Source organism: Phoca vitulina, unplaced genomic scaffold, assembly GCF_004348235.1.
Source record: "Phoca vitulina isolate PV1807 unplaced genomic scaffold, GSC_HSeal_1.0 scaffold5, whole genome shotgun sequence".
Lineage (NCBI taxonomy): Eukaryota > Metazoa > Chordata > Mammalia > Carnivora > Phocidae > Phoca > Phoca vitulina.
Genome location: NW_022589708.1, coordinates 11,804,698 through 11,831,256, shown reverse-complemented (window position 1 = coordinate 11,831,256; position 26,559 = coordinate 11,804,698). Strand labels below are relative to the sequence as shown.

Sequence of the window (26,559 nt, the reverse complement as noted above, 5' to 3'; positions counted from 1 at the left end):
TTTCCCTCCAGTCAGAGAAACAGGTGATAAGTAAGCCATGTGGTAGATTAGGAGGTTATAGGTGCTGTGGGGAAAGGAACTAGAGAATTCAGAGTGGGGATGGGTCAGTGAGGTAGGGTAGGGGCTGCACTTAGGAATGAAGCGGCCAAGGAGGGCTTCTCCGAGAAGGAGCTACGTGAGTAAAGACCAGAAGGGTGCACATGTCTCTGGGAAGGTGGCCAGGAGATGCACGTGCCCTGAGGCACCACATGCCTGCTGGGGCTGCTTCAGTGTGGAGGGAGCAGCCAGAGGGAGTGGCGGGGAGGCCACGTAGTAGAAGACCAAGTTCAGGGTCCAGGATGCAGGGCCTTTTAGGTCTTTGTAAAGACTTTGGCTTTTACTCTTGGGTGGGGATTCGATGGAGGATTTTAAGCCCAGGAGTGACCAACTTGTACTTCTTAATGGAAAGAACACACAGCTACTTAATCAACTTTGTTTGAGTTTCGGTAAGTTGAAATGGAACTAAACAGTTCTTTTGTGTAGTATTTAGAATGGCAGTTTATTTTTTTATTTAAATTCAATTAACGTATAGTGTATTATTAGTTTCAGAGGTAGAGTTCAGTGATTCGTCAGTTGCATGTAACACCCAGTGCTCATTACATCATGTGCCCTCCTTAATGTCCATCACCCAGTTACCCCATCCCTCCACCCCCCTCCCCTCCAGTAACCCTCAGTTTCCTATGATTAAGAGTCTCTTATGGTTTCTCTCCCTCTCTGATTTCATCTTGTTTTATTTTTCCCTCTCTTCCCCTATGCTCCTCTGTTGTGTTTCTTAAATCCTACATATGAATGAAATGACATGAATCTTCCTGTGATTGACTTATTTTATTTAGCATAATACCTCTAGTTCCATCCATGCCGTTGCAAATGGCAAGATTTCATTTTTTGATGGCTGAGTAATATTCCAGTGTGTGTGTGTGTGTGTGTGTGTGTGTGTGTGTGTGTGTGTACGTACACACACCACATCTTCTTTATCCATAGAATGGCAGTTTAAATAACTCTCTGTTCATTAAAATTGCTTTGTCAGTTTTTTACAATCAAACATTGAGAGTAAATTATGTGTAAGGATTTACATAGGTATCAGGGGATGCAATGCCAAGTAAAATATGGTGCTTTCTGATAGAATAATCTATTGGGAGACTTTTTTAAAAAGATTTATTTATTTATTTGAGAGAGAGCTGGGGGAGGGCCAGAGGGAAAGAATCTCAAACAGACTCCCCGCTGAGCACGGAGCCCTACGTAGGGCTCGATCTCACCACCCATGAGATCATGACCTGAGCCAAAATCACAGGTTGTGTCAACTGACTGAGCCACCCAGACACTCCTCTAATGGGAGACTTTTAAAAACCTTATAGTTAGGGGGCGCCTGGGTGGCTCAGTCGTTAAGCGTCTGCCTTCGGCTCAGGTCATGATCCCAGGGTCCTGGGATCGAGCCCCGCATCGGGCTCCCTGCTCCGCGGGAAGCCTGCTTCTCCCTCTCCCACTCCCCTTGCTTGTGTTCCCTCTCTCGCTGTGTCTCTCTCTGTCAAATAAATAAATAAAATCTTTAAAAAAAAACAAACAAACTTATAGTTAGTTAAAATGTGACCATAAAAATAAGCTCAAAATGGATTAGACCTATATGTGAGACCTGAAACTATAAAACTCCTAGAAGAAGACATAGGCAGTAATCTCTTTGACATTGGCTATAGAAACATTTTTCTAGATATGTCTCTTCAGGCAAGGGAAACAAAAGCAAAAATAAACTATTGGGACTACACCAAAATAAAGAACTTTTGCACAGTGAAAGAACCATCAACAAAGCAACAAGGCAGCCTACTGAATGGGAGAAGATATTGCAAATGATTTATCTGATAAAGGGTTAATATCCAAAAAACATAAAGAACTTCTATATCACAACACCAAAAAACCCTCAAATAATTTGATTAAAAAAATGGACAGAGGATCTGAACAGACATTTTTCCAAAGAAGACATACAGATAGCCAAAGACACATGAAAAGATGCTCAGTTGTCAGGGACTTGCAAATCAAAACCACAGTGAGATATCATCTTACATCTGTCAGAATGACTACAATAAAAAAGATAAGAAATAACAAGTGTTGGCAAGGATGTGAAAAAAAAAAAAAATCCTTGTGCACTGTTGGTGGGAATGCAAATTGGTGCAGCCACTGTGGAAAACAGTATGGAGGTTCCCTAAAAAATTAGAAATAGAATTACTATGCTCCATTAATTCCACTGCTGGGTACTTACCCAAAGAAAATGAAAATACTAATTCAAAAATAGAAATGCACCCCTTATGTTTATTGCAGCAGTATTTGTAATAGCAAAGATATGGAAGCAACCCAAGTGTCTATTGATAGATGAATGGATAAAGATGTTGCATACACACACACACATACACACAGGAATATTAGCCATGAAAAAAGAATGAATTCTTACCATTTGCAATGACATGGATGGACCTAGAGGGGAAAATGCTAAGTGAAATAAATCAGAGAAAGACAAATACCATATGATTTTAGTCATATGCAAAATTAAAGAAACAAAACAAACGAACAAAGAAAACAAAAGACCAATGAAAAATGAGATTCTCATTCTTTTTTTACTTCTAAAAGCATATTTAATCAGCTATTATGAAATAGATAATGCTTGCAACCTGTACATGGTATTTTCCAACATCTAACTGAACATAATAAAAAAGTTAAAAATTAAAAAAAAATAAAATAAATTACCAACATCATCTTTCAAAAATGAAGATTAAATAAGGATATTTTAAGTGGGAAAAAAAAGAAATGACTTTCAGATAATTGATGGACAGATGTTGGAAAAAGAGACTCTTAAATACAGAGAACAAACAAGTAGGTTGCCATAGGGGAGATGGGTGTAGGGATGGGTGAAATAGGTAAGAGGATTAAGAGTACATTTATTGTGTGTGAAGGTAGAGATAAAAATGGAAGGACCAATTGAATATCTATTTAAAGAGTATTTAGAGCACCAGATTGCCTCCTTGCCTCAGATCAGTAGATGGCTGCCATGTCTGTTCTCACCCCAGCAGAAGTCTGGGGTTTAATTCTGTGGAGAGGTCTCTGGACTGCAGGATACTAGGCACAACCCTAACCTCTAACCCCTGACCCTAACCCTAATACCACCCCTAACCATAAGCCTTTGGAGAGGTCTCCAAACTGCAGGATACCAGGCACACACCCTAACCACTAACCCTAACCCTAACCACCCCCTAGAGCTGAGAAAGTGACTTCCAGAACAAACCATAAGAAAAACCGAGAAGCAACCTAGTTATCCTGGAGAAGCACCAAAACAGTTGAGAATTGGTAGTATATCTGAAAATGGGTGTGAAGGTAGACATGAAAACAGAGGACCAATTGAATATCTATTTAAAGAGTATGTAGAGCCCCAGATCCTTTCCTTGCCTCAACTGGTGGATGGATACCATGTCTATTCTTACCCCAGCAGAAGTATGGGGGTTTTATTCTCTGGAGAGGTCTCTGAACTGCAGGATACCAGGCACATCCCCTAACCCCAAACCCTGTCCCTAATGCTATCCCTAATACTAACACTAATTCTGATCCTCTGGAGAGGTCTCTGAACTGTACGATACCAAGCATATACCTTAATCCTAACTCTAACCCTAACCCTAGAAAAAACAAGAGTACATTTATTGTGATGCGCACTGAGTATCAATGTACAGAAGTGTTGAATCAATATATTGTACACCTGAAACTAATATAACACTATATGTTAATACTACTTCAATTAAAAATAAATAACAAAAGGGGCGCCTGGGTGGCTCAGTTGGTTAAGTGTCTGCCTTCAGCTCAGGTCATGATCTCAGGGTTCTGGGATCAAGTCCCACATCGGGCTGTCTGCTCAGAGGGGAGCCTGCTTCTCCTTCTCCCTCTGCTTGCTGCTCTGCCAACTTGTACTTTCTCTATCAAATAAATGAATAAAATCTTTTAAAAAAATAAAATAACAAAAAAGATTAGAATTATAGCCACTAGGCTCTATTCGTAAGTACTATCCCATTTTGGGAAAAAAAAAACCTGATCATACAACTCTTCAAGAATAAGGATTATTTTATTGCCCCAAATTAAATGAGCTCCCATGCTGGGCCAAGCCCTGTGGTGCATGCTGGAGGACCCAAGAGGATGCATTTCCTTCCCTGCTATGGTAGGGCCAACTGAGTGAGGCATTTGAGACCGAGCCACTGTGCTGTGTACATACCTCGGCTGCCCTGTCCCTGTCATCCTTCTTGCAAGACTGAGAAAGATTGCATCTTACATATCTGTGTCTCCAGTCCTTACCCAGTGTCTGGCACTTAGGTGTTCGCCAATTGGGGTTTTCCCTATTCTAGTATTTGCTGCATTCTTACTGATGCCTATTGATGCTGCTGCCATTTTTCACATTTGCAGTGTATGTTTGCTTTCGTTTTGTTTTTAGAAGCAGAATTGAGAAGACAGTGAGTGATTTTTTAATAACATGATCTCTATCAAAGAAGGGAAAACTTGGCACAAAAGGGTCTTGTGTTTCCACAAAAATGGTAGTAAGAACATTTCTTGCATTTTGCATTTTTCTTATGGTAAAGATGTACTAGTGCCATTCACCAAAAAAAAAAAAATAAATAAAAGGAAAATAAAAGATAGAGTCGTGAAGCCAAGTGTCTAATGAAGAATCGGTGTGAGTGTGTGTCCAGATGATTCTCCTCATTCCTGTTGCCTACCTAGTCATGGCAGGAATGTGCGTGTGCAGTGCTGGAGCGGGTTTCTTGAGATTAGACGTAGATGGAGCTCCTGAACCTGGGCTACCACCTCACACCCAGTGCCCAGGGACTCACCGAGTCACTGCAACAGTGAGACTGGGGTGGTTTTAGAGCAAAGAAGGGAGCTTCTGGCCACCCAGAGGAGCTGGAGTAATCCCTGTGGGACAGAATTGAGCTGTCCTACACCGCAGATATTTCCTAAGCAGAAAAGTGGGAAGGACATTTATGTTGGAAGAATAACTTGTGTCAGTGAATAGTTAAAAGAGTCTAATATGCCCAGGGAGCGTCTTAGGGGGTTAAGGTGGGGGGAGGGACAGACAGGTCAGAGGAAGGGAGCCGAGGACAGGTATGGGAAACTACACTAATAAAGAATTGGAGGGCTTTGCTATTTCATGTTCATATTTACATTTCCTCTTTGGATCCGGGGAGCCTGTGGAAGGATGGGTTTTAAACAGGCATGTGACATGATCAGAGTTGTGTTTTGTGCATCAACAGTGTTAAAAGACAGATTAGAAAGAAACAAGACTTTAATGAGAAAGACACTTGTGACTTTTGGATATGTCAAGTTGAAGGTATCAAACTGAGTTTCATCACGAGGGGAGGGACAGGCAGATAGTTTGGGAGCTCACTTCAATTTCATAATCGATGCCGGAGAAGGGCTTGTGATGATGCAAGGAGACACCGGAGCAAGAAGAAGAGCCTCTAGTGGAGCCCCGGAGAGGGTAGAAGAAGAGTGGCAGGAGAAATCTGGGGGACCAGCAAGAACGGCTTTAAGGCAGGGGGAAGAAGGGGTTTGAGGAATGGAAGGCAGGGGTGGTAAGGGTGTCAAATGGTATGGTGATACAGTGGGACGGTGGGAGATGAGCCTTTGGGATGTGACCATGGTCAATGATGTATGTTGCTTTTGTCACAGTCTCTTTCATTAGATTTAAGTCATTCATGGAAAGAAAACATAGCAGCAACTTTAAATTTTCTCACAGTGCCTGACAATTTATTAGTAGTTGCTGAACCACTTTGCAATAATTTTAGGAGAGTCAATAAGTGTTAGATAATTCGAGTTTTCATAAAAATGTTATCTATAAGTACAAATTATTTCCAATGTGATGCACATATAGAAACCAACTTGTATATCTGAGACCATGCTTTCAGACAGAAATAAAATTATAAGCAGTGTTACTTCAATAATATATATTTGCTATTGGTGTTTTAAATTGAGTATAATACTATAGTGATTTTTTTTTTTTATTTATTTGCATAGCCTGGCACCTGTGTTTGCTCTCTTTGTACCATTTTATTGCTCCATACCAAGAATCCAAGTGGCACAAATTCTGGGCCCGTTGTCCATCACAAACAAGACATTGATTTATATATTGGGACTGCAGGTACAGTATGCATTTTTATGTTCACGTTTCCTTAACCAGATCTTTTTTTGGGGGGGGGTCTTTTTCTCATTTGATCTCCTTGAAAGCAATGGTTTTTTTCCCCATAAGTTTGGCTTTATGATCTATATCAAATGTTCAAAGGAAGTGTTACAGAACAAGAACATCAAGGTATATAAAGTACTAGAATACTTTCATAGTCTTTAGAAATCTGATAAGAGCTTTCACTGTAATTTGTCTCAGTGGAAAATATTTTAATTGCATTGTGCAATTCTGTGTGAGTACTTTTTAAAAAATCACAGTATGAAGTAGAAACAAATGAGAACCGTTGAAAGGTTGAAAGTGGAAAATCACTGTCAAGATTAATTTATTGAGTACAGTGTCACAAATAAAGCTCTGACGAAGAGAGCAGGTAAGCCTTACCCACTCTGTCATTCCTGTGCTGCACGGCACGCTGGCACCCTCACCATTTACTGGATGGTTTGATACGAAGACCGTTAAGAGTTCTTACTGTTTGATTTAAATTGAAAAAGGTCGTGTTCACCAGTATCCAGTGCCATTGACCTATCTCTGCTGGGTTCCAGGCCAAGTGACAGGAGATACATGATTTTCATTTTCTACCTGTAATACTTGTCACTTTCCTTTCACTCTCAGAGCTTTTGATGTGAGCTCTTACTCGGTCGTTTCCTGTGGTACCATGTGTAGTTTGGCCTTTTGATCCACTGTCAATACTCATAACATTCCTTATCCCACACGTATCAAACCGGATACTAGGGTCTCTGTCAAGTACCCTCCTCCCTCCCCTTTTAACCTTTGGTATTTCCTCCGATTTGTCTAGTGTGCTGTCAGGTGTTATCAATGGCTCATCTGGGGTGGGTGTTTCCTCGCCACTTTACAACTGTTTTTCATGCAATGTTTATTCTTCATCTCTCAACCTGCATGCCGTTAACTCTCCCTTATCCTTCCTAGTGTTCATATCACCTAATAGCCCCTTTCTGCAGTTTATTCTTATTACTAGGATTTGCTGTGGCATGTTTACTTTTTTAAAAGATGTTACAGCAGAAGGCAGAATGCAGCGGTAGAAGAATCCTCTGGACGGGGGGCAGGACACCCAAGTTCTAGTTCTAGCGTGGCGCCCACTAGGCTGGGACTTGGGTCAAGTTATGGAAGGCCCCTGAGCCTCATGTTGACCCTATAGTTCCTTCCAGCTCTAAAGTTACAGAGCTTTAGAGGATGAAAAGTGTTGTTTTATTAATTATGACATAGGAATTCAGTGGAGCATTGTGGAAAATCTTTGGCGCCAAGTGGATTTTGGTTTGATAACTTGCTCTGGTAGTTATTTGCTTTATTACTTTTCTGAGCTCCCATTTGCCCATCTATAAAGTGGTAATAATAATGTGTATCTTACAAGGTCATTTGAAGGGTTAGAGATAATAGTGTTGGTTGTTTAGGATAAGCCCAACAGATAGTAAGAACTAAGTCAGTTGGTTCTTATTATTAATTAATAATTTATGTCTCTATAGCTGCCACTATTGGTTTTTCTGAGATTATGAATATTATTTATTTATTACTTATCAATTTATTAATTATTTACTGGTGAGGTAGAAGCTGGTATCAGAAAGTGGAGGTGGAGATGCCTCATTGGCTTCTTGATAACATCTAAAGTCCTTAGCCTGAATGGCATTCAGGGTTCTTTTTGCCTATCTAGTACCTACTCCCACCCCTCCCCACCTTGGAGTGAATGTGAACCCCATATTCTCAAAGTTTCTCTTCTTTCCCTACCTCCCTCCTCCCTGGACCTTCATGCATGTTTCTGTGCGTTTCTGTCTCCTGCATAACAACTTTGTGAAGCCAGGGACATTGGATGAATGAATGAATGAATGAATCAGGGAGGGAATGAGTGAATGAATTATTTTAATCATTATCAGAGGAACAAAAATGTTTGTGAAGGTATCAAATGGCTTGAGAGACAGTCATGGAATGGCCTGTGCTAGGGGCTGTGGAAGATGAAATGAGAGGTAGCACCTGTCCCCACGGAGCCCAGCAGTGAGAAAAAAACGTACACACTGTTAAAGCATGAGCAGACACAGTTGGGACCAAATGTGCAATAAGGTGAGGGACTTAAGAGTCCAAAGGAAATAATTTTTTATTGAAGAAATTAATGATATGCTCTTCCTCCTTGTGTAGGAAACATGGAGGTCATGAGCACTGGGCTGTGGAGCCAGACCACTTGGGTACACTCCCAGCTCCATCACCCACCAGCTCTCTGATCGTGAGCAAATTGCTTTCACTTTCAAATCAATTTCAATTTGCAAATAGAGTTCATAATAGAACTTACTTTGTAGGGGGTTTAGGAGGATTCTGTAAGTTCAATATATGAAAAGCGTTAAGATCACTGCTTGCTTGGCACATAGTAAGTGTTATGAAAGTGTTAGCTGAAAACAAACAAACAAAAACAAAACAAAACAACAAAAAGAAAGTGTTAGCTATTTTATTATTCCTTATATTTTTAGAATAAGACTACAGAAAACTGTTTTTCCACATAATTCTCATCCTTGTTATTTTCAGTCGTTTATATTCAACAAGCATCCATGCTAGATAAAAGGATTGATTTTTTTTATTTAAATTCAATTGATTAACATATAGTGTATTATTAGTTTCAGAGGTAGAGTTCAGTGATTCATCAGATGTATGTAACACCCAGTGCTCATTACATCACATTCCCTCCTTAATGCCCATCACCCTTTTATCCCATCCCTCCACCCCCTTCCCTCCAGCAACCCTCAGTTTGTTTCTTACGGTTAGTAGTGTCTTATGATTTGTCTCACTGTCCCAATTATGTCTTGTTTTATTTTTCCCTCCCTTCCTTTATGCTCCTCTCTTTTGTTTCTTGAATTCCACATATGAGTGAAATCATATAATTGTCTTTCTGTGATTGATTTATTTTGCTTAGTATAATACCCTCTAGTTCCATCCACGTCATTGCATATGGCAAGATTTCATTTTTTTGCAAATGGCATATCAGATAAAGGGCTAGTATCCAAAATCTATAAAGAACTTATCAAACTCAACACCCAAGGAACAAATAATCATACACACACACACACACACACACACACACACACACACACACACACTATGGAATATTATGCAGCCATCAAAAAATGAAATCTTGCCATTTGCAATGATGTGGATGGAACTAGAGGGTATTACGCTAAGCAAAATAAGTCAACCAGAGAAAGACAAATACCATATGATTTCACTGATATGTGGAATTTGAGAAACAAGTCAGAGGATCATTGGGGAAGAGAGGAAAAAATGAAACAAGATGAAACCAGAGAGGGAGACAAACCATAAGAGACTCTTAATCTCAGCAAACAAACTGAGGGTTGCTGGAGTGGAGGGTGGTGGGAGGGATGGGGTGGCTGGGCGATGGGCACGGGGGAGGGTGTGTGTTGTGGTGAGTGCTGTGAATTGTGTAAGACTGATGAATCACAGACCTGTACCCCTGAAACAAATAATACATTATATGTTAATAATAGTAATAAAAGATTTCATTTTTTGACAGCTGAGTGATATTCCATTGTGTGTATATATATATATATATATATATATATACATACACACCACATCTTCTTTAAAAAAGATTAAATTTTAGATCAAGGGATTAAATTTAAATTTGCAACCAGTGCTCCTTTCTACATGAGGTAGCACTAAGAACAAAATTTGTTAGCCTCCTTTTTACCTGTGCTTTGTCATCTCTTACCTTTGTACCTGCCTTCTTCGTACGGATCTTTTTTTATGTATCCTTGATAAATGTGCAGAACTTTGAGGTTTTCATCTAGCATAGTATCTGCAGTTAACCTCTGGTCCTGCTTCTTTCTCTAGGAGCAGAAGTCCTTATACTCCCGATCTAAAGATCTAAATATGAATAAACAGTAGGCTCTAGATCTTTTCTTTCTTTCAGGAACACTTTGAATGTCTTACAGCTTTTTTTTTTTTTTTTTACCCTAAGCACAAGTCTCATATGTAAATGATTTAGAAAACAAAGGGAGAGATTTTATGAAACCTAATTCTAATTACTTCTGCATTAATTAACTTTGATATCATTATTTAGTTTGCTAAGTAACTGAATTAGTGAACTTCTCTGAGTACACTGGAATGAGAGTAACAACAGTTACGCAGAATAGCACTGGACATGGCCCTGCAAGCTTGCAGAAGTCTGCTTAGCTAAATTTAGAGTCACAGTGATGAGAAATTAAAATGAGAGAATTATATAAACTACTTGTCATTACTCAACACCAAGCATGGGACAGTGACTGCATATTTTGTATGTTGTTGATTGTAATAATTTCTTTGTATGTGGTATTTTACTTTGTTTAAATCAATTAATGTCCATTTGTAAAGAAGAATATGCTTGAATTTCACTTATTTTTCTTTGCACAGGAGTGGCCCAGGTTCAACCAGTCTATTTTCGGCTATGGAAAGGCTGAGAGCTTGATTAAAAAAAGAAAAAAATAATATATTATTTTCTTTTGGGTGACAGAATTGATATTAATTAATTTTGTACTTGTTTATATTAAGAGATATATAATTAATACTTCAATGGTTATCACTGTAGTTATATAAAACAAAAGTATGCTGTGACTGGTTGGTGGTGGTTGAATTTCATTTTTAGTTGCTTTTTTTTTTTCTTTTATAGCTTTTCACCTCTGGTTCCTACATCTGGATTGTAGCCATAAGTGGACTTGTAAGTGTGATTTCCCCTCCCCCTACTCTCTCTCTTTTCTGAAGCAACTTTAGGAAAAATGTCATGTTTGGATTTGGGTCACATTCAGTTGTCTCCAGCTTTCTTTTAACCATCTCAGTTCTATCTCAGTGCTACTCCTTTATTAATGCAAAGTTTGTCTCAGTTTTCAAGGTAATTTTAATGAAAGTTTTAGCTGAGTTTCTTGTTAGTGTTTTTAAAAATTACCTTAATAGTCGAACTCATAGTAAGAAAAAAATGACCAAAAAAAATGAAGTTGGATTTACTAAAAATAACGAGAGATGTTCTACTTGTTTTGTAAAGAGACATTGTCATGCAAGGGGAAAAATAAGGCGAAATGGAAAGTCAGGTGGACTGGAACTGGCAGGAGAATCATCGGGTGTGTGGCCAGGGAAGGCAGCAGGGATGAGCTGAAGGGCTAGGCAGCATCTTCACCCGTGTGCTAGAATGTCTTCATCCCACCCATCCCCCCACTGCTCTTTTAAGTTTAATTTAATTTAATTATTAAATTATAAGCATTTGTGTTAAACTCTAATGAGTGTATGAGATATTTGAAAAGAAATCTAGAACATGAAGTTGAGCTTTTTCATTTATGACTTAAATTTGCACTCCCAAATTTATATAAAAATACGTTTATAATTAGTGTGTATGGAATATAGTTGTAATTTCTTCCTTGGGAAAGACTAAGAAAATTGCAGAAGGGATTCATGGTGTTGTGTATAACCTCCCAGGGGAAGGATTTGGAAATAACTGTACCCTCCCCTGCAGACATTGTAAGTGAGTTACCATGATTTATTCTTGCTTCCTGGTGAGTGGGATTGGGGCCCCTGTGTCGTTAGTTTAGGCCTGCTCACTTCTCTCCTTCCTTTATGTGCTCTGTGTAGTTTCTTTTCTGTGTTCATTCTTTTTGTATACAACTTAGTCCTTCATTCCCCAAGCTGCCAGCCCACATTCTGATCAGATACCTGATTGGCCTTCAGGACCACAGAGCTGACCTCCGTTATGTGGTCTTCAAACTATGCAAGCCACTTGGTGTTCCTAAGACTTTGTAGTGACTTGGTGACAGTGTGGGGTCAGATCGAGTCTGTGGGGCACTGTCGCCAGGCTCTCCCCAGCCTAATCTCCTCCCACTTCAGCTGCCAGCTTGATTAACAGCTACTTCACTAGCCTGCAAACAATGAATAGATAGCTCATTGCTTTCATAATGAGAGCAGCATGACAGTCTACTATTTCTCTCATGATACATTTTGTTTCCCTTAGCAATGAATGGTCTTGAGCCCTGTTTTGGATATTTTCCTAAAGCATTCAAGAATTTGAGAAGTACCAGACTATATTTCACTGTGTTCATTTATTATTGATTGATTGGCTGTTATTATCCAAACCCTTCTTTAATAACTCATATGTGACATTTGTTTTAAGACATTTCATTTTATTTCTCTATTGTTTTGAGACTCCTGGTTGTAAATTAAGTGCTTGCTATCACCTTAGAAAGTTTCATTTTGTGACATTCAATGCTCTAGAATTGGAGGTTGCATTTTTTTCATCTCTTTGTAGTCTTTTTAAAATCTAAAATATGCATGTTGTGGTCACATTATTTTCCAGTACACATGCTTAACAGGTAGGTGCTTGTTTAAATTTTTTTTTTGCTTTTTTTTAATTTAAATTTTTATTTGAATTACATTGTAGTTAACATACAGTGTTATATTAGTTTCAAGTGTCTTGTCATGATGAGCACTGGGTGATGTATATGGAATTTTTGAATTTTTTTTTAAGAACCATTAGTGTAACGATTTTTTATTTTTATTTTAGAGAGGGTTAGGGCAGAGGGAAAGGGATAGAGAGAATCTTAAGCAGGCTCTACGCCCACCGTGGAGCCCAACATGGGACCCGATCTCACGACCCTGAGATCATGCTCTGAGTGGAAATCAAGAGTCAGATGCTTAACTGACTGAGCCACCCAAGCACCCCAATAACAAATTTTTAACATAAAAATCCCTTGTTTGATAAGAGTAAGTAGAATTGCACAGTATTTGGAATATAATTCCCAGAATTTAGTATTTAAATAATCCCCCCATTAATGAATTCCTCCGAGCCAATTGAAATTTCACTTTTTACAGTGATTAATTCAGCCAACATTGACCTACTGTGAACACAAATCTGACCAATCTTCATATCGGTTTGGTTATTCATTATTATTCTACCATAATTGGATGATACTGTATTTACTTACAGTGATTAGTATCAGTGATAATCATAGCCAGTTTTCCTTTATGCTATACAATAACGTTGGTGCTTGTTTTGAATTTAATGAATATTTTATTTCTGACTTTTTCCAGAAAACCATGTTTTTTAAATGAAATATTTAATATAATACACTTTAAATAAGGATAATTATAAAGGAGGATATTAAAATTATTTGTGAATGTTCGGTTTACACACTTCTGATTATAGAATCAGAGTCTGAGATCCACAAAGCCACAACTTGTCCCAGATGTCTGTTGCTCAACGTGACTTCTCCTCTCCCCATATATATCAAGTGACTTCCCTTTTTTTTAATGCTAAATAAAATACTAAAAAGAAAATAAAAATTCTTACTATCAAAAAGAAGTGCACAGATGGTATTCAGTGTTCGGGGGAATGTTAGGAAACCTAATGAAATTTCACCTTTTGGCATTAAAACCAATAGTTCTCCTGACATACTGTGTGGGTTAAGGAAGTGATTTTATTTCAATCTGGCAATTACGTGTTTTTTAAGAGAAAGAGCTTTTTTTAAAAAAAAGACATTTGTGTAAAACATAAGTCATGTGCATCTGCTGTCATAGAAACCACAAACTTGACTCATGCTTTTCTGGAAAGCTGCCAACTTCGGATTTATTTTATTTAGTTATCAGTGGATTGATTTTGGTTAAGCTAGTTTTTCTCTCTCCTTGTGTCACTTATTCTTCCATGATTATAAATGTTTCTGAATATATAACTTTAAAATACCTCACTGATTAGGACACCTGAGTGGCTCAGTCAGTTAAGTGTCTGCCTTCAACTCAGGTCATGATCCCAGGGTCCTAGGATTGAGCCCCGCATTGGGCTCCCTGCTCGGCGGGGAGTCTGCTTCTCCCTCTGCTCCCCGTGCCCGCCCTCCCCCCGTACTCTCTCACTCTCTCTCTCAAATTAGTAAATAAAATATTTTTAAAAAATAATAAAATACCTCACTGGTTGAAAGGAGAGAGGTTGACAGATGATAGTCAGGACAGTACTTCTAGATAGGAGCCCACTTTCTGTGTTCAGTGATGTCAGAGAAGAATGAGGACTAAATTTTTTTCCCAGGTTGAGAGGGGGAAGGTGTGTAGCTTACCAGGGGCAATACTAAGTTAGTTGTCTAGGACAGCTGTCCCTCTTCAGTTCCGTTTTGTGATCCATGAGAGATTCCACCTGCTGCCCAGAAAAGGTAAGGGGCATTCAGATTTACTTAAAGATTCCTTTGAGATTATTCACATGTATCACTGATATGTGTTTTATGTTATGTCATTCCTCCTTTGGCAATTCTGGTTTTTAATACCACCATTTAGTATTTAAAATATGACTGTTTCAGTGAAAGACCACAAAATTATAATTGGAAAGCTTGGCGACAGCGGCCAAGGGAAATGTCTCAATTTAAGCATGAACTTTCGAAGATGTTCATATCTACCTGCTTCTGCTATCCTCTCATTATCATGTTTGACTGTTCTTCTCAGTGTCTTTGGTAAGAGACCTTCAAAAATCAGGGGCACTCTTCACATAGTCACAAGTTCTCTTGTCTTGTTACACATTAATACTTCTTTTCCATAAAGAATGTGTTTACTTACTGAACTTTATTTAAGTTCTTTTTGTGGTTCTGCAGAGAGCCTTCAGGCTATCCATATCCCTGCACTTCTTCATTTTCTGCCATTTTATGAATCATAGTAGTGAATCATTACCACTGGGATGTACCCTAATTCTCGAAAGTTGAAGTCTCAAGCCTGAGCTGATTCTGGGATGACTAAAACAGAAAGAGCCTGCTTTTGCCAATTTTCTTTTTACAATTCACATATTTATCATCATTTGGTCTTCTTTCAAGCTATTTGGGGGCGAGTTAACAGACAGGCCTGTATTTCTCAGGCTCCAGGCTTCTCCCTTTGAACTCCCCTTCTCAGCCTGCCCATTTCCTGCATTCATTCCCTGTTCTGTACAATATATCAGACTTCGATTATCTCATGACCAAGCAGCCTTAATGTGAAAAAAAAAATCTGTCCTACCCAATAACAAGATTAGAAACATAGATTGACACCAGATTATTTAGGAGTCTGAATGTGGTTTGAGTTTGTATTTTTTTCTGTAGGCAGTGGGGTTCTTTAAAGCTTTTTAAACAAAAAACTTCATGACAGTGGGAGATTATAGTTTTATTAGGGTTTATAAATCATAAAAAAGAGGAAGGGAAAAGTGAGCAATCTTGTAAGAGTCAGGATGCCTCATTTGTGGGCTGTGATTGCTTTTTTTTCTTCCATCCACAATAGTTTTAAGGAAAAAATATAAAACATTGTCTTACGGTAACTGTAAAAGAAAAAGCATCAAGCAGAACCTTATGTTGTTTGGCTTCCCAAGTCATGGTGTAACATTAAGGGGAAAGCTTATGGAACTAGCATAATCTGTGGAAATCCAAATTTCTGTGGAGTAAGTTTTAGAGCCCTGAATGAGAATGGTGTGTTGGGTCCTCTGGTCCTTCCCCTGCTTTTCATGTCTTTTTCTTCTCTCCATGCCTCCTTTTCCTTTTTCTTTCTTCCTTTATATTTCTTCTCTGGATTGACCAAAAAACGGTACAGTAGAGTGGGTCAGAGAACTCATCTGAAGCCCGAGGTTTTCAGTTGAACTTCAGGGATTGAGATTAGTTCCAGCGGTTGATTGACATGACAGATGTAATAGGAAGTCAAGGCTGGTTAGAGCTGTGAGGTTGCAAGACCACTTGTAGTAGTGGGAAGACAACAGTGACTTCCCAGAAAACAGCCAGATATGGAGGGTGCTTTCACCTTCTTACAGTCAACGTGGCGTTTATCATTCTGACACCCAGTGTAGTGCTTATCGGTCCATCACACATCACACACACACATTTTCTCTCTCGTATGGATCTGTTCGTTCCTTCTCTCTTAGCCCCCTTTCCTTCCCATCCTCTCTCTGCCCCCATCTCCCATCCTGACCACAGGTAGACAGGACCTACTGAAAGAAGCCTTCTGTCCTCTGCCATGGCATGACAGTTGTAACTCAGTCCAGGGCTGACAGGACAAATGTCCTATTAGACAGGTATCCACAGAGAAGGAATGACCAGTAGACTTTAATTTTTGCATGTTCCGTGCAGAATAAATGAAATTATTATTATTGCCAGTGTCTTGATAAGGCTGTCACAGAAGTGCCTTATAAAATACAGGTGTAAAATTTTTATTGCTGCAACTTATCTTTTACCTATAGGTAAAAACCTAGCCTCTTTTCATTTTTTTTTTTAAAGATTTTATTTATTTATTTGAAAGAGAGTGAGAGTGAGAGAACATGAGCAGGGGGAGGGGCAGAGGGAGAGGGAGAAGCAGACTCCATGCTGAGCACAGAGCCTGACGTGGGGCTCGATCCCTGGACGCTGAAGGCAGATGCTTAACAGACTGAGCCACCCAGGCGCCCTCCTAGCCTCTTTTCAAAGCCTTTCAAAATTTGGCTTCTTCACATACCAATCTAATCCCTGTGTACCATATACTTCAGGGACTCTGACTAAGTTTGACTCTTCCTGAACATCTTGTCCTTTCTCAGGATTCTGTGCCGTTGTCCAATCACTAATTTTTCTTTAACAAACACGTGGCACTTACTATGTACCATGCACCTGTGGTAGATGATGTTATTTGTTCAGATATTTTTGTTTGTTCAGAGTATTTGCTGCCCCTCTCTACCACGGGCCTCCCTGCAGCGCCTCTGCGTGATCTGTCACCATCAGGCTTGACTCTGTGACTTACATTGGCCACTAGGACATGAGCAGCAGCGATGGGTGCTTCTCAGGCAGAAGTTTTAAGAGCCATTGCACGGTTCCACTGTTCCTCTGTTCCCTTTGCCATGAGAAAAGCATGTGCCAGATAGAAGCTACTCCTTCAGCCCAGACCTTGGAATGAAGGAGACACATGGAGCATGGCTGTGGCCAGCACGTAAGATGAGTGAGAAATCAGTGTTGGCTTTAAGCGGCTGAAATTTGGATCACTTGTTACCACAGAATAGCCTAGAGAAAGCCAACTAATACAGCTCTTTTCTAAGCGCTTTATAAATATGATCTTATTTAGCACTTATAAAAACCTGGGGACTATTATCCCCATTTTATAGATGAAACTAAGGCACAGAGGATTAAGTAATTTGCTAAGAATACAAGCTAATAAGTAGTAAAGACAATTCAAATGCAGGTCTCCTAGCATTATAGTGTTTATGCTCTTAAGAGGTAGATTTGTATAACCACATGCAGTTTCTTCCAACATATCCCTCCTCTCACCATTAGATCTCTTCTTTTCCTAGCAAAATCTTACTTAAGTCCTGACTCTGAAGCTTTTCTGACTCAGCCCTGTCTTTCATTTTAGGAATTATATACTATTCTTTATGACATTTCATCTACATTTTATAAATAATTATGGAGTTTCAAAATTCTCTATTCACAAAATTCACAAAATAATAATTTCGGTGCTACAAAACACTGTAATACTTTGTGATTATCCAGGTGCTTTCAGTGTGTACTGTCTTACTAGGTTCTTGACACAATCTCTACCATGGTAGAGAAACTGGGCTTCCCATTTTAAAGATCTCAAAGATGGGGTGGCTAAAGTTCAGATTGCACAACTGATCTATGATGTCACCAGCACCAAAGGCCAGGCGGTCTGGTCCCAGTCCATGGGTCCAGTGCCTCCCACTGTACCTTTCAAGGTGCTCATCCATGTCTCTTTCAACCACAAGACACATACAAAGCTATTCTGAGATCTTCCCTCAACTACACCACTAAGATGAGAGGCCCTGTTCATCATCAATGTGGACAGGATTCTGGAGGGAGATCCTGGATATGAAGAAATTTTAAAAGTACCCAGAGGTGCCGAAAGACACATCTCAACTTTCTGTAGCCTTTGTTATGAATTTTGTGGGCTGACCAATATCCAAGAAAACATTATCCCATTGACAGCCTCTAGGACCCTCTTGATGTGAAGAATCCAGCACATAGCTATACTCACTCTTCTAGGAACAAGATATTTAACTGGTCCTCCATATAATGGATTAAAAATGCAGCTCAGTCCCCACCTTTCAACAAACAGTTCATTGCCTTGTGTTTCTCGCATTATCATGTACAAGAAAATGAAATAAAAAATGGCCTTGAAAAAGTTTAAAAGGATGATTTAAAATATAGTAACCTGGTTCAGTAGTGCTACTGGTCAAAGAAAGAAAGATAAGGATGAGGTTACCAAGAAAACACTCATACTTTTACATTTTAGATGGTCACTGGTAGATTATCATGGCCGTTGCAGCACAGAATGTTTTCCCACAGGGTCTTCACACTGTTTTCCTATCAAGAGATGGAAGGTCTTCAGTCAGTTTTGGTTATCTCTTTAAACTGTTTTTTGGTGGTTTTTTTGTTTTTGTTTTTTTGTTTTTTAATAGAAGCATCCAGTGCTCCTTCGTCTTTGGGACTGGTTGTGTTGGTATTTCTCTTCTATCTTGATAACCTGTGGGAAAGGACAATGCCTGTGATTTTAAATTTATTAATTATAAACAGTGCCACAGTTTATTATCAAAAAGTTCTCCATGTTAGCTGGGAACATTTTCAAGGTATTAGAAGTTTTTGTTGCTGAAGATTGTTTTTAGTCTGCTAAAGTCCCACCTCTTTTATAAAATAGAAAAGATTTATGTATCTACAGATGTCTAGATCTTTCTAGATCTTCACATTCACTTTCTTAGGAAAACTTTCTTTCCTTTTATTTAGTAAAGTGTTATTTATATACAATAAAATTCAACCGTGAACATAGTGGACATAGGTTTCTACTTCTCTCCGGTGAATACCTAGGAGGAGAATTGCTGGGTCATATGATAGATGTATGTTTAACATTATAAAGTAATACAATATGATTCTGCCAAGTGGCTGTACCATTTTCCATTTCCACCATCAATACATGAGTTCCAGTCAGTCCACATCCTTCCTTACACTAGCCTTGTCAGTCATTTTTAACTTTAGTCATTCTAGTTGGCATGTGGTGATACCTTGTAGCTTTATTTTGCATTTCTCTAATGCCTGGTGGTTCGAACATCTTTTCTTGTGCCTGCTGGCCATTTGTATAGCTTCCTTTGTGAGGTATTTGTTCAGATATTTTACACACTTTTTCATTAGGTTACAAATTTGTCTTACGAGTTAAAGGAATTATTTTTATATTCTGGACATAAGCCCTTTGTTGGATATTTTTGTAAAAAAGTTATCTGAGTCTGTGTCTTGCTCCTTGTTTTTTTAACTATGTCTTTCAGTGAACAGAAGTTTTTAATCTTGATTAATTCAGTTTTCAATTTTTAAAATAGTTTCTGCTTTTGATGTCTTATTTAAGAAATCTTTGCTAATCCAGTGCCACAAAGATTTTATTCTGTATTTTCTTCTAGAATGTAATAGTTTTTGCTATTACATTTAAGTCTAAGATCCCATCTGAATAATTCTTGTGAGGTAAGGATTGAGACTTATTTTCTTTCTACAGATATCTAGCATCATTCCATCATCATTTATTGAAGAGACTCATTGCTCCTTTCATTACCTTGGCACCTTTGTTGAAGATCAGCTGACTAGTGTGGGTCTATTTCGTGACTTTCTTTTATATCCCAGTGATTTACATGTCTCTCCTTATGCCAGCACCATACTGTCTTGAGTACTCTTGCTTTATGTTAAGTGGAAATCGGGTAGTGTAAGTTTTCCAATATTGTTCTTTTTTTCAAAACAGGCTTAGCTATTTTTGAAACATTGACTTTCTATATGCAGTTTTAAATCAGCTTATAATTTCTTCAAAAAAAAAAAAAGCAGTTAAGATTTTATTTGGGATTCCATTGAAACTATAGACCAATTGGGGAGAATTGCCATTGTGATGATTTTAAAATATGCCCACAAATCCTTTTATAATTCAAGAAATGGAGTTTAATTTCCCCTCCTAGAGTGTAAGCTATACTTAGCAATTCACTATGGCAGAGATGATGGTGTGTGACTCCAAAGAGCAGGTCATAAAAGACACAGATGCTTCCATCTTGCTCCCTCTCAGATCATTTGTTCTGGGGGAAACCAGCTGCCATGTCCCAAGGACAGGGAAGCAGCGATATGGAGAGGTCCACATGGCAGTGTGTCAGCAGTAACTTGCCAGTTGTGTTTTTGAGCCACCTTGGAAGCTGATCCTCTAGTTCGTCTAGTCCAGTCAAACTTCACATGAGCGAAGGTAGGCTGATACCTTGTCTACAGCCTGGTGAAAGACCATGAACAGCAGCCACCCAACAAAGCTGCCATCAGATTTCTGACCCTTTATATAAACTGTGTGTATAACCAGTGCTTATTGTTTTAAGCCCCTAAGTTTTGAGTAATTTGTTATTCAATAATAGATAACTAATATAAGCATTTTAATAATATTGGGTCTTCCAATCCATGAACATGGTGTATTTCCACATTTATTTAGCAAGTCTTTAATTCCCCTTTACAGTTTTTAAATTTTCAGTGTATAGGCCTTGCATTTCTTTTATTAAATATATTCCTCAGTATTTGTGGGTTTTGATAGTATTTTAAATGGAGTTGTTTTTATAGTTTTTATCCCAATTGTTTGTTGCTGGTATATAATGCAGTTGATCTATGTATATTGCTATTGTGTCCTGCAATTTTGCTATCTTTGTTTATAATTTTTGGTAGCTTTTTTGTGGATTCCTTAGGGTTTTCTAATGATCCTGTCCTCAGGAAATACGTTTTGTTTATATGTTTTACTTTTTTCTATTCTGTGCCTATTTTTTTTCCTTACGGCACTAGCTAAGACCTCTAATACAATGTTAAATACAAGTGGATATCCTTGTCTTGTTCTTGCCTAAGAAAGCATTGAGTTTTTCACCTTTGAGTCCATAAGTGCATAAGTCATTCTACATCTTCACATTTTAGTTTATTATTTTTAGAACAATGTAAGAAACAAGTTTCAATATAAGCCTATTTTCTCTTTAATCTTAGTTTCTTGAATCAGTTTATGAAAGTGAATATAATTTTAAAGGGGGATGGTCTCCTTGTTAAAAGGAATACTAAAAAGTATTTACATTTACACACCTGATTAAGGCTTTTTCCATGTGCTAGAGACGCTAGTTGTCTCCTTGTGTATCTTTTCCTTAGTAGCAGAACTTTCATCTTATTTGGGGCAGGAGTGCCTCCAACTAAAAGATCACACTTCCTTTGCGTCTAGATATAGCCATCACACTAAATCCTGGCATCCTGTCCAGTGAGCTGTAAACCCACATATTGGTGGGACTTCTGGTAAGGCTCCTTAAAGTAGCCTTTTGTCCTTCGGACCTTCTTTATTGTCTTCCCTCTGCTGCCTGGAATGCAGCTAAGATGGTTAGAGCTTTTATAACATGAGGGAGAATAAACTTTGGTTGTATTTAAGCCATTGTTATTCATAGTTTTCTGCTTTACACACTTAACCTGATAATCCTGATATGTGATTTTCCAAAAGGAAAAGTTTAGAGTAGCCTCCTAAAAAATAATCTGTGATCAGTCTAATTAATTTTGTCCTTATTCTAGTGTAACCTCCCAAGAATCAGGATATCCAGTGCTTTAATTAGATAAGTCAAGATGATAGTAAAAGATGAGAGCTATAGGAAGTTCATCTGAATCATTTTTGCACTTAACAAAGAACGAGATTGCAAGACTCTTTCGATGAGTGCTAAAGCCACATGATTCTATCTGTTATGAAAAGAATAATCATTTCATAATTAATCACAAATGGCAGAAATAACTTTAGGCATCTCTAATTTGCATATATAGTCTCTGGGTGAAAAAAAAAAAAAAGTAATTCCGAAGTTTCTTCTTTCTTTCTTTAGCATTTTTAATGAAGAAAAGGAATATGTAAATGTAAGGTCTGTTAAGAGCAAGGATTTTCTTTGTTTTGCTCCCTGCTGTACCCCAGCATTTAGAACACAGCCTGGCACATGATAAATGTTGAGTAAGTATATGTTGAAAGAATAAACGTTGGGTGAAGAGCCTCAGTCTGGTTTCCTAGGGACTTGAGTACATACGAAGTCTGTATGATAGGGATGTTTGTTCCCTTGGCTTATCCCTGTCTTGCCGAGGCAGCACTTTCTCCCCTTGGGTTTATCCTATTGTCCTGTTAGGTGATAGGTTTCTGAATGTTGGCACCATGGTTTCCAGGACGCTGGCAGTGCAGTTTGGCATGCAGATGTTGTTCAGCCACACTCGCCTGCACAGAGACGTCCCCAAACACCTGGGTGTCATTGCCCGGTCGTGGTTTCTCACCTTTGTCTGCCGTGGTTACATGCTACTGTTAAGCAGGACCAGAGGACACTGAGGTTTACTCCCTATAAGCAAGAGGGTTTCACCTATTTTCCACCCAGCAGAATAAATTCTTTATTTGCCTGATGAGTGTTATTTCATGATTCCCTTTCTAAAAGGACTAATAATCTGAAAACTCAGAGTAAGTGTGTAATTGACGTCCATGTTTATTAATGGCCTAAGGAAAACGATTTCCTGTTGTTTTACATTCTCAGGTTTATGAGGTAACAGCCTCTGTTGGCCTATGGGGAGCTCCTAGCACTAACCCAGGGCTGTGGCCTGGCTCTTTGGGGTAGGCTTTCAACTGCATGTGGCCTAGATTGCTCTCTGGTGTCCTGACCTCTGGGTTTCTTTTCCTGGGCCGGGGTTCCTGATTTCTGCTGCTTGAATGCTCTGATTCTGGCTCTAGCTGGCTTTCCCAGAGACATGCCGCTTGTTTCATTTCATTGTATCTGGTCATCCTGGATCTCACTCCAGGCCTTCCCAAGACCAGTGCTACTGCTTTGTCCCTTGTCATTGGGCCTGTAAGCTTGACCTTGGGCTTCCCGCTCTGAGGGCAACCGGAGCCCCTCCCTTAGTGTTTCCCCTGGCCTCTTGACATGCAAATCTGAGCATATGGTCTATTTTTAAAGCCTCTTTTTTCACGAACTGGGGGTTTCAAGAAAACTCTCATTCAGAAGTCCCAATACATGAAAGGTTTCTGAGATAATGAAAATTAAAGTTAAAAGTAATGTATAAATGTAAAAATAATAATAAGTGATACTCTCTCAAAGCTCTTGGTAGTAATGAGTTATAATTCAGGGAGAATTTAATGCAGTCATTGTTATTCCATCTTGTCATAGAATAAGGTGATTATCAAATATTTATAGGAAACCAAACTGTTTAAGCTCTTCATATTTTAATCCTTTATGAATACCTAACATTTATGAATAGCACTTTAGTTAGTTGACAACTTGGGTCATGCTGGGGTACCAGAGGCATGGACAGGTGAGCTCTGCCTTTGTGTCATATGGGAAAGTATAAGTTAGCACCAAAAATGTGTCTCTTGGCAACTTACCAGTTTTCTTTAAAGGAATCTAAAATAATGTATTTTTTTTTTTTTATATTCATTTGCCATTTTCCCAGCAAAGACTTAATGGGTTCTCACTGTGTGGCAGGCACTGTTCTAGATGCAGGAGCCAAACTGATCAAACCAGCCACAGTTCTTCCTCTTCCAAAGCATACATTCAAATAGGAAGTGAACCCTTAGGATGAAATTCAAGCAAATGAGCACAAAAGCCCTATTTTATCCCTGCCAGAATTTGCAGTAGTATATTTGTTTATTACAGGAGTTATAAATTATCCTAATTGTTCACAGGTTGGTCCTACTAAAACTGAATACATGATTTTGATGAGTGTATACATGATGGCGGGGGATAAGGGTAGACATGGGCAGGAGAGTGAAAATCTTTAGCTTTCATCAATTCCTTGAAAGAACCTATGACCTACTCCCCCACTCTCCAAATTAAGAACCCCTGCTAAATTGTGAACTCCCTAAGTAGAGGCAACAACTATGCATTTTCATTATTTTTTCCTAATTTCTTTAAAAAGACATACGATTATGTAAAGCAAAAATAACACCATATTGCTAAGATTATAAGTATATAGGTGTGATATATAAAGTAGCATTGGATGGGGGTGATGTTAAGTGGGACTGTATTCTTGCAAGTTTCCTATATTTTACTTGAAATAATTCAGTATTAACTCTAAGCACATGTGGTAAGTTAAAGATGGATATTGTAATCCCTAGAGCAAACACAAGAAAAATATGCAGTGAGGTATTGCTAAAAACAAAACAAAACCCAGTAAACAAATTAAAATGAAATACTAAAACTATTGGTTTAACACAAAAGAAAATTGGAAAGAAGGAACAAAGAACAAAAAAACAGATGAGACAAATAGAAACCAAATAGCAAAATCCACCTATATCAGAGTAAGCCCATTAAGTCTGAAGAGCTAAACACTCCAGTCAAAAGGCGGAGATTGTCAGTCTGGAATTAAAAGCCAGAAACTGCTATATGCAATCTATAAGACACACTTTAGGGGCGCCTGGGTGGCTCAGATGGTTGAGCATCTGCCTTCGGCTCGGGTCATGATCCCGGGATTCCGGGATCGAGCCCCACATCGGGCTCCTTGCTCGGCAGGGAGCCTGCTTCTCCCTCTCCCTGCTTGTGTTCCCCCCCCCCCCCCCCCGTCAAATAAATGAATAAAATCTTTAAAAAAAAAAAAAGACACACTTTAAACACAGACACAAAAAAAGCTGAAAGTCAAAAGATAGAGATATATCATGGAAACAGAAAGGTGAAATGGCCACATTAATCAGACAAAATAGATTTCTATATGAGTAATCCTAAAAACAAAGAGGGATACTTTGTTATGATGAAAGGGTCAGTTATAAGTATGCATGCCTAATGACAGTTTCCGACTACATACAAGAAGTTTAAAGGGAACTAAAGGGAGAAGTCGGCAAATTCACAATCGTGGTTGAGGCTTTGAAACTAAACACCAAAAATTTTAAATTTTTTACTTAATTCAATTTACTTAATTCAAATCTCACAGTTCTATTTTGATCAGTTATTTTCGTATTTTGTTATGTGTATAACAACATTCTGCTCTTAAGCAAAACCAATGCAATACAGCCTCATTTTCTGTTTTCCTTCCTACCCAGATCTTCAGAAAAGGAATTTCTAATTCCTTGCCTCCAATTTGTTATGTTTTTGCCATAATTACTTCCTATCTCTTTCTTTATTAAAAAAAAATTACACGCACACACAGATAGTGCTGCCCCCTGCACCTCGCCTCTGTTTCCCCCATCCTGCTGTAGAAGAAAACCATGCTCCGTGGTTCTGTACTTACTACATAAGTTTGTGCCCATAAATAGTATATACTATTAATCTTGTGTTTGGGAATCTTGTAAAAAAAATGTATACGGTGTATGATACATTAAAAAATAACCTTAACACTAAACTGCTGGTTTAGTGTTCCCTTGGATGAATAAACCAGTCTTCAGCCATTCCTGTCCTGGGGACACTTTGTTTCCATTTCCTAGTTGTTACATACAGCACTGCAGTTGAGTATTCCCTAAAGCATGGCTTCAGCTCTGCTTAGATATTGCCACATGGCTCTCCAGAGAGCTTATACCACTTTACTTTCCCTCAGGACTGTGAGGGTTCTCCGTTCTCGTCCTCACCAAAACTTGATCCCAGATTTTTCCATTTTTTCTAATTATTATTATATTTAACATTGCATTTCCCTAAAAACAAGTGAGAATAAACATCTTTTCTTGTGTTTGTTGGCCTTTTGAATTTCCTCTTCTGAAATTGCCTTTTCACCTGCTTTTTAAGTTGGGTTGATTGTCTTCCTCTGATAAAATTATAGTTTCCTATGTATTTTGAACACTCCCTTTGTTTGCTGCAAGGATTCTAAGGACCTTCTCTAGGCTCTTACTTGTCCTTCGACTTCACTTACGGTAATTTTTGGCATACTTGTAGCTTTTAGATTGTAAAGTAAATGTATGTTTTCTTTTATAGTTTGTGCTTTCTGGTCCTTATTTAAAAATCCTTCCCATCCCAGTGTCAAAAAGATGTGCCTTCTGTATTTTGTGCAGAAAGATTTAAAGTTCAGTGAATTATTTATTTCCTTAATCCGTTGGGAGTTTACATATGGTGTAAATCCAGTGGGAGTTTACATATGGAAGGGGGGTGTGTGCTGTCTTTATCCTCATGTAGAGCTCCCTCTGACTTACCATTTCCACTGTGCACCATGTGCCCTTGTCCTCCGAAGCCTCTTTCTATGCGCTTGTTCTTTAGGTTGCTTCGAGTAGCTCTACATAAAGACCACACTATTTTTTTTTTTTTTAAAGATTTTATTTATTTATTTGAGAGAGGGAGAATGAGAGACAGAGAGCATGAGAGGGAGGAGGGTCAGAGGGAGAAGCAGACTCCCTGCCGAGCAGGGAGCCCGATGCGGGACTCGATCCCGGGACTCCAG

The 26,559-nt window shown here is 38.6% G+C and overlaps 1 protein-coding gene across 1 annotated transcript in view; it reads left to right on the top strand.

Annotated features, from left to right (window-relative positions):
- The window catches only part of UBAC2 (UBA domain containing 2), a 177,079-nt gene that overhangs the window by 105,651 nt on the left and 44,869 nt on the right, over positions 1 to 26,559 (top strand). Inside the window, exons 5-6 of the mRNA XM_032402695.1 lie at positions 6,073 to 6,196; positions 10,896 to 10,943. Coding sequence (XP_032258586.1) covers positions 6,073 to 6,196; positions 10,896 to 10,943 — 172 coding nt within the window. The remainder of the gene's footprint in view (positions 1 to 6,072; positions 6,197 to 10,895; positions 10,944 to 26,559) is intronic.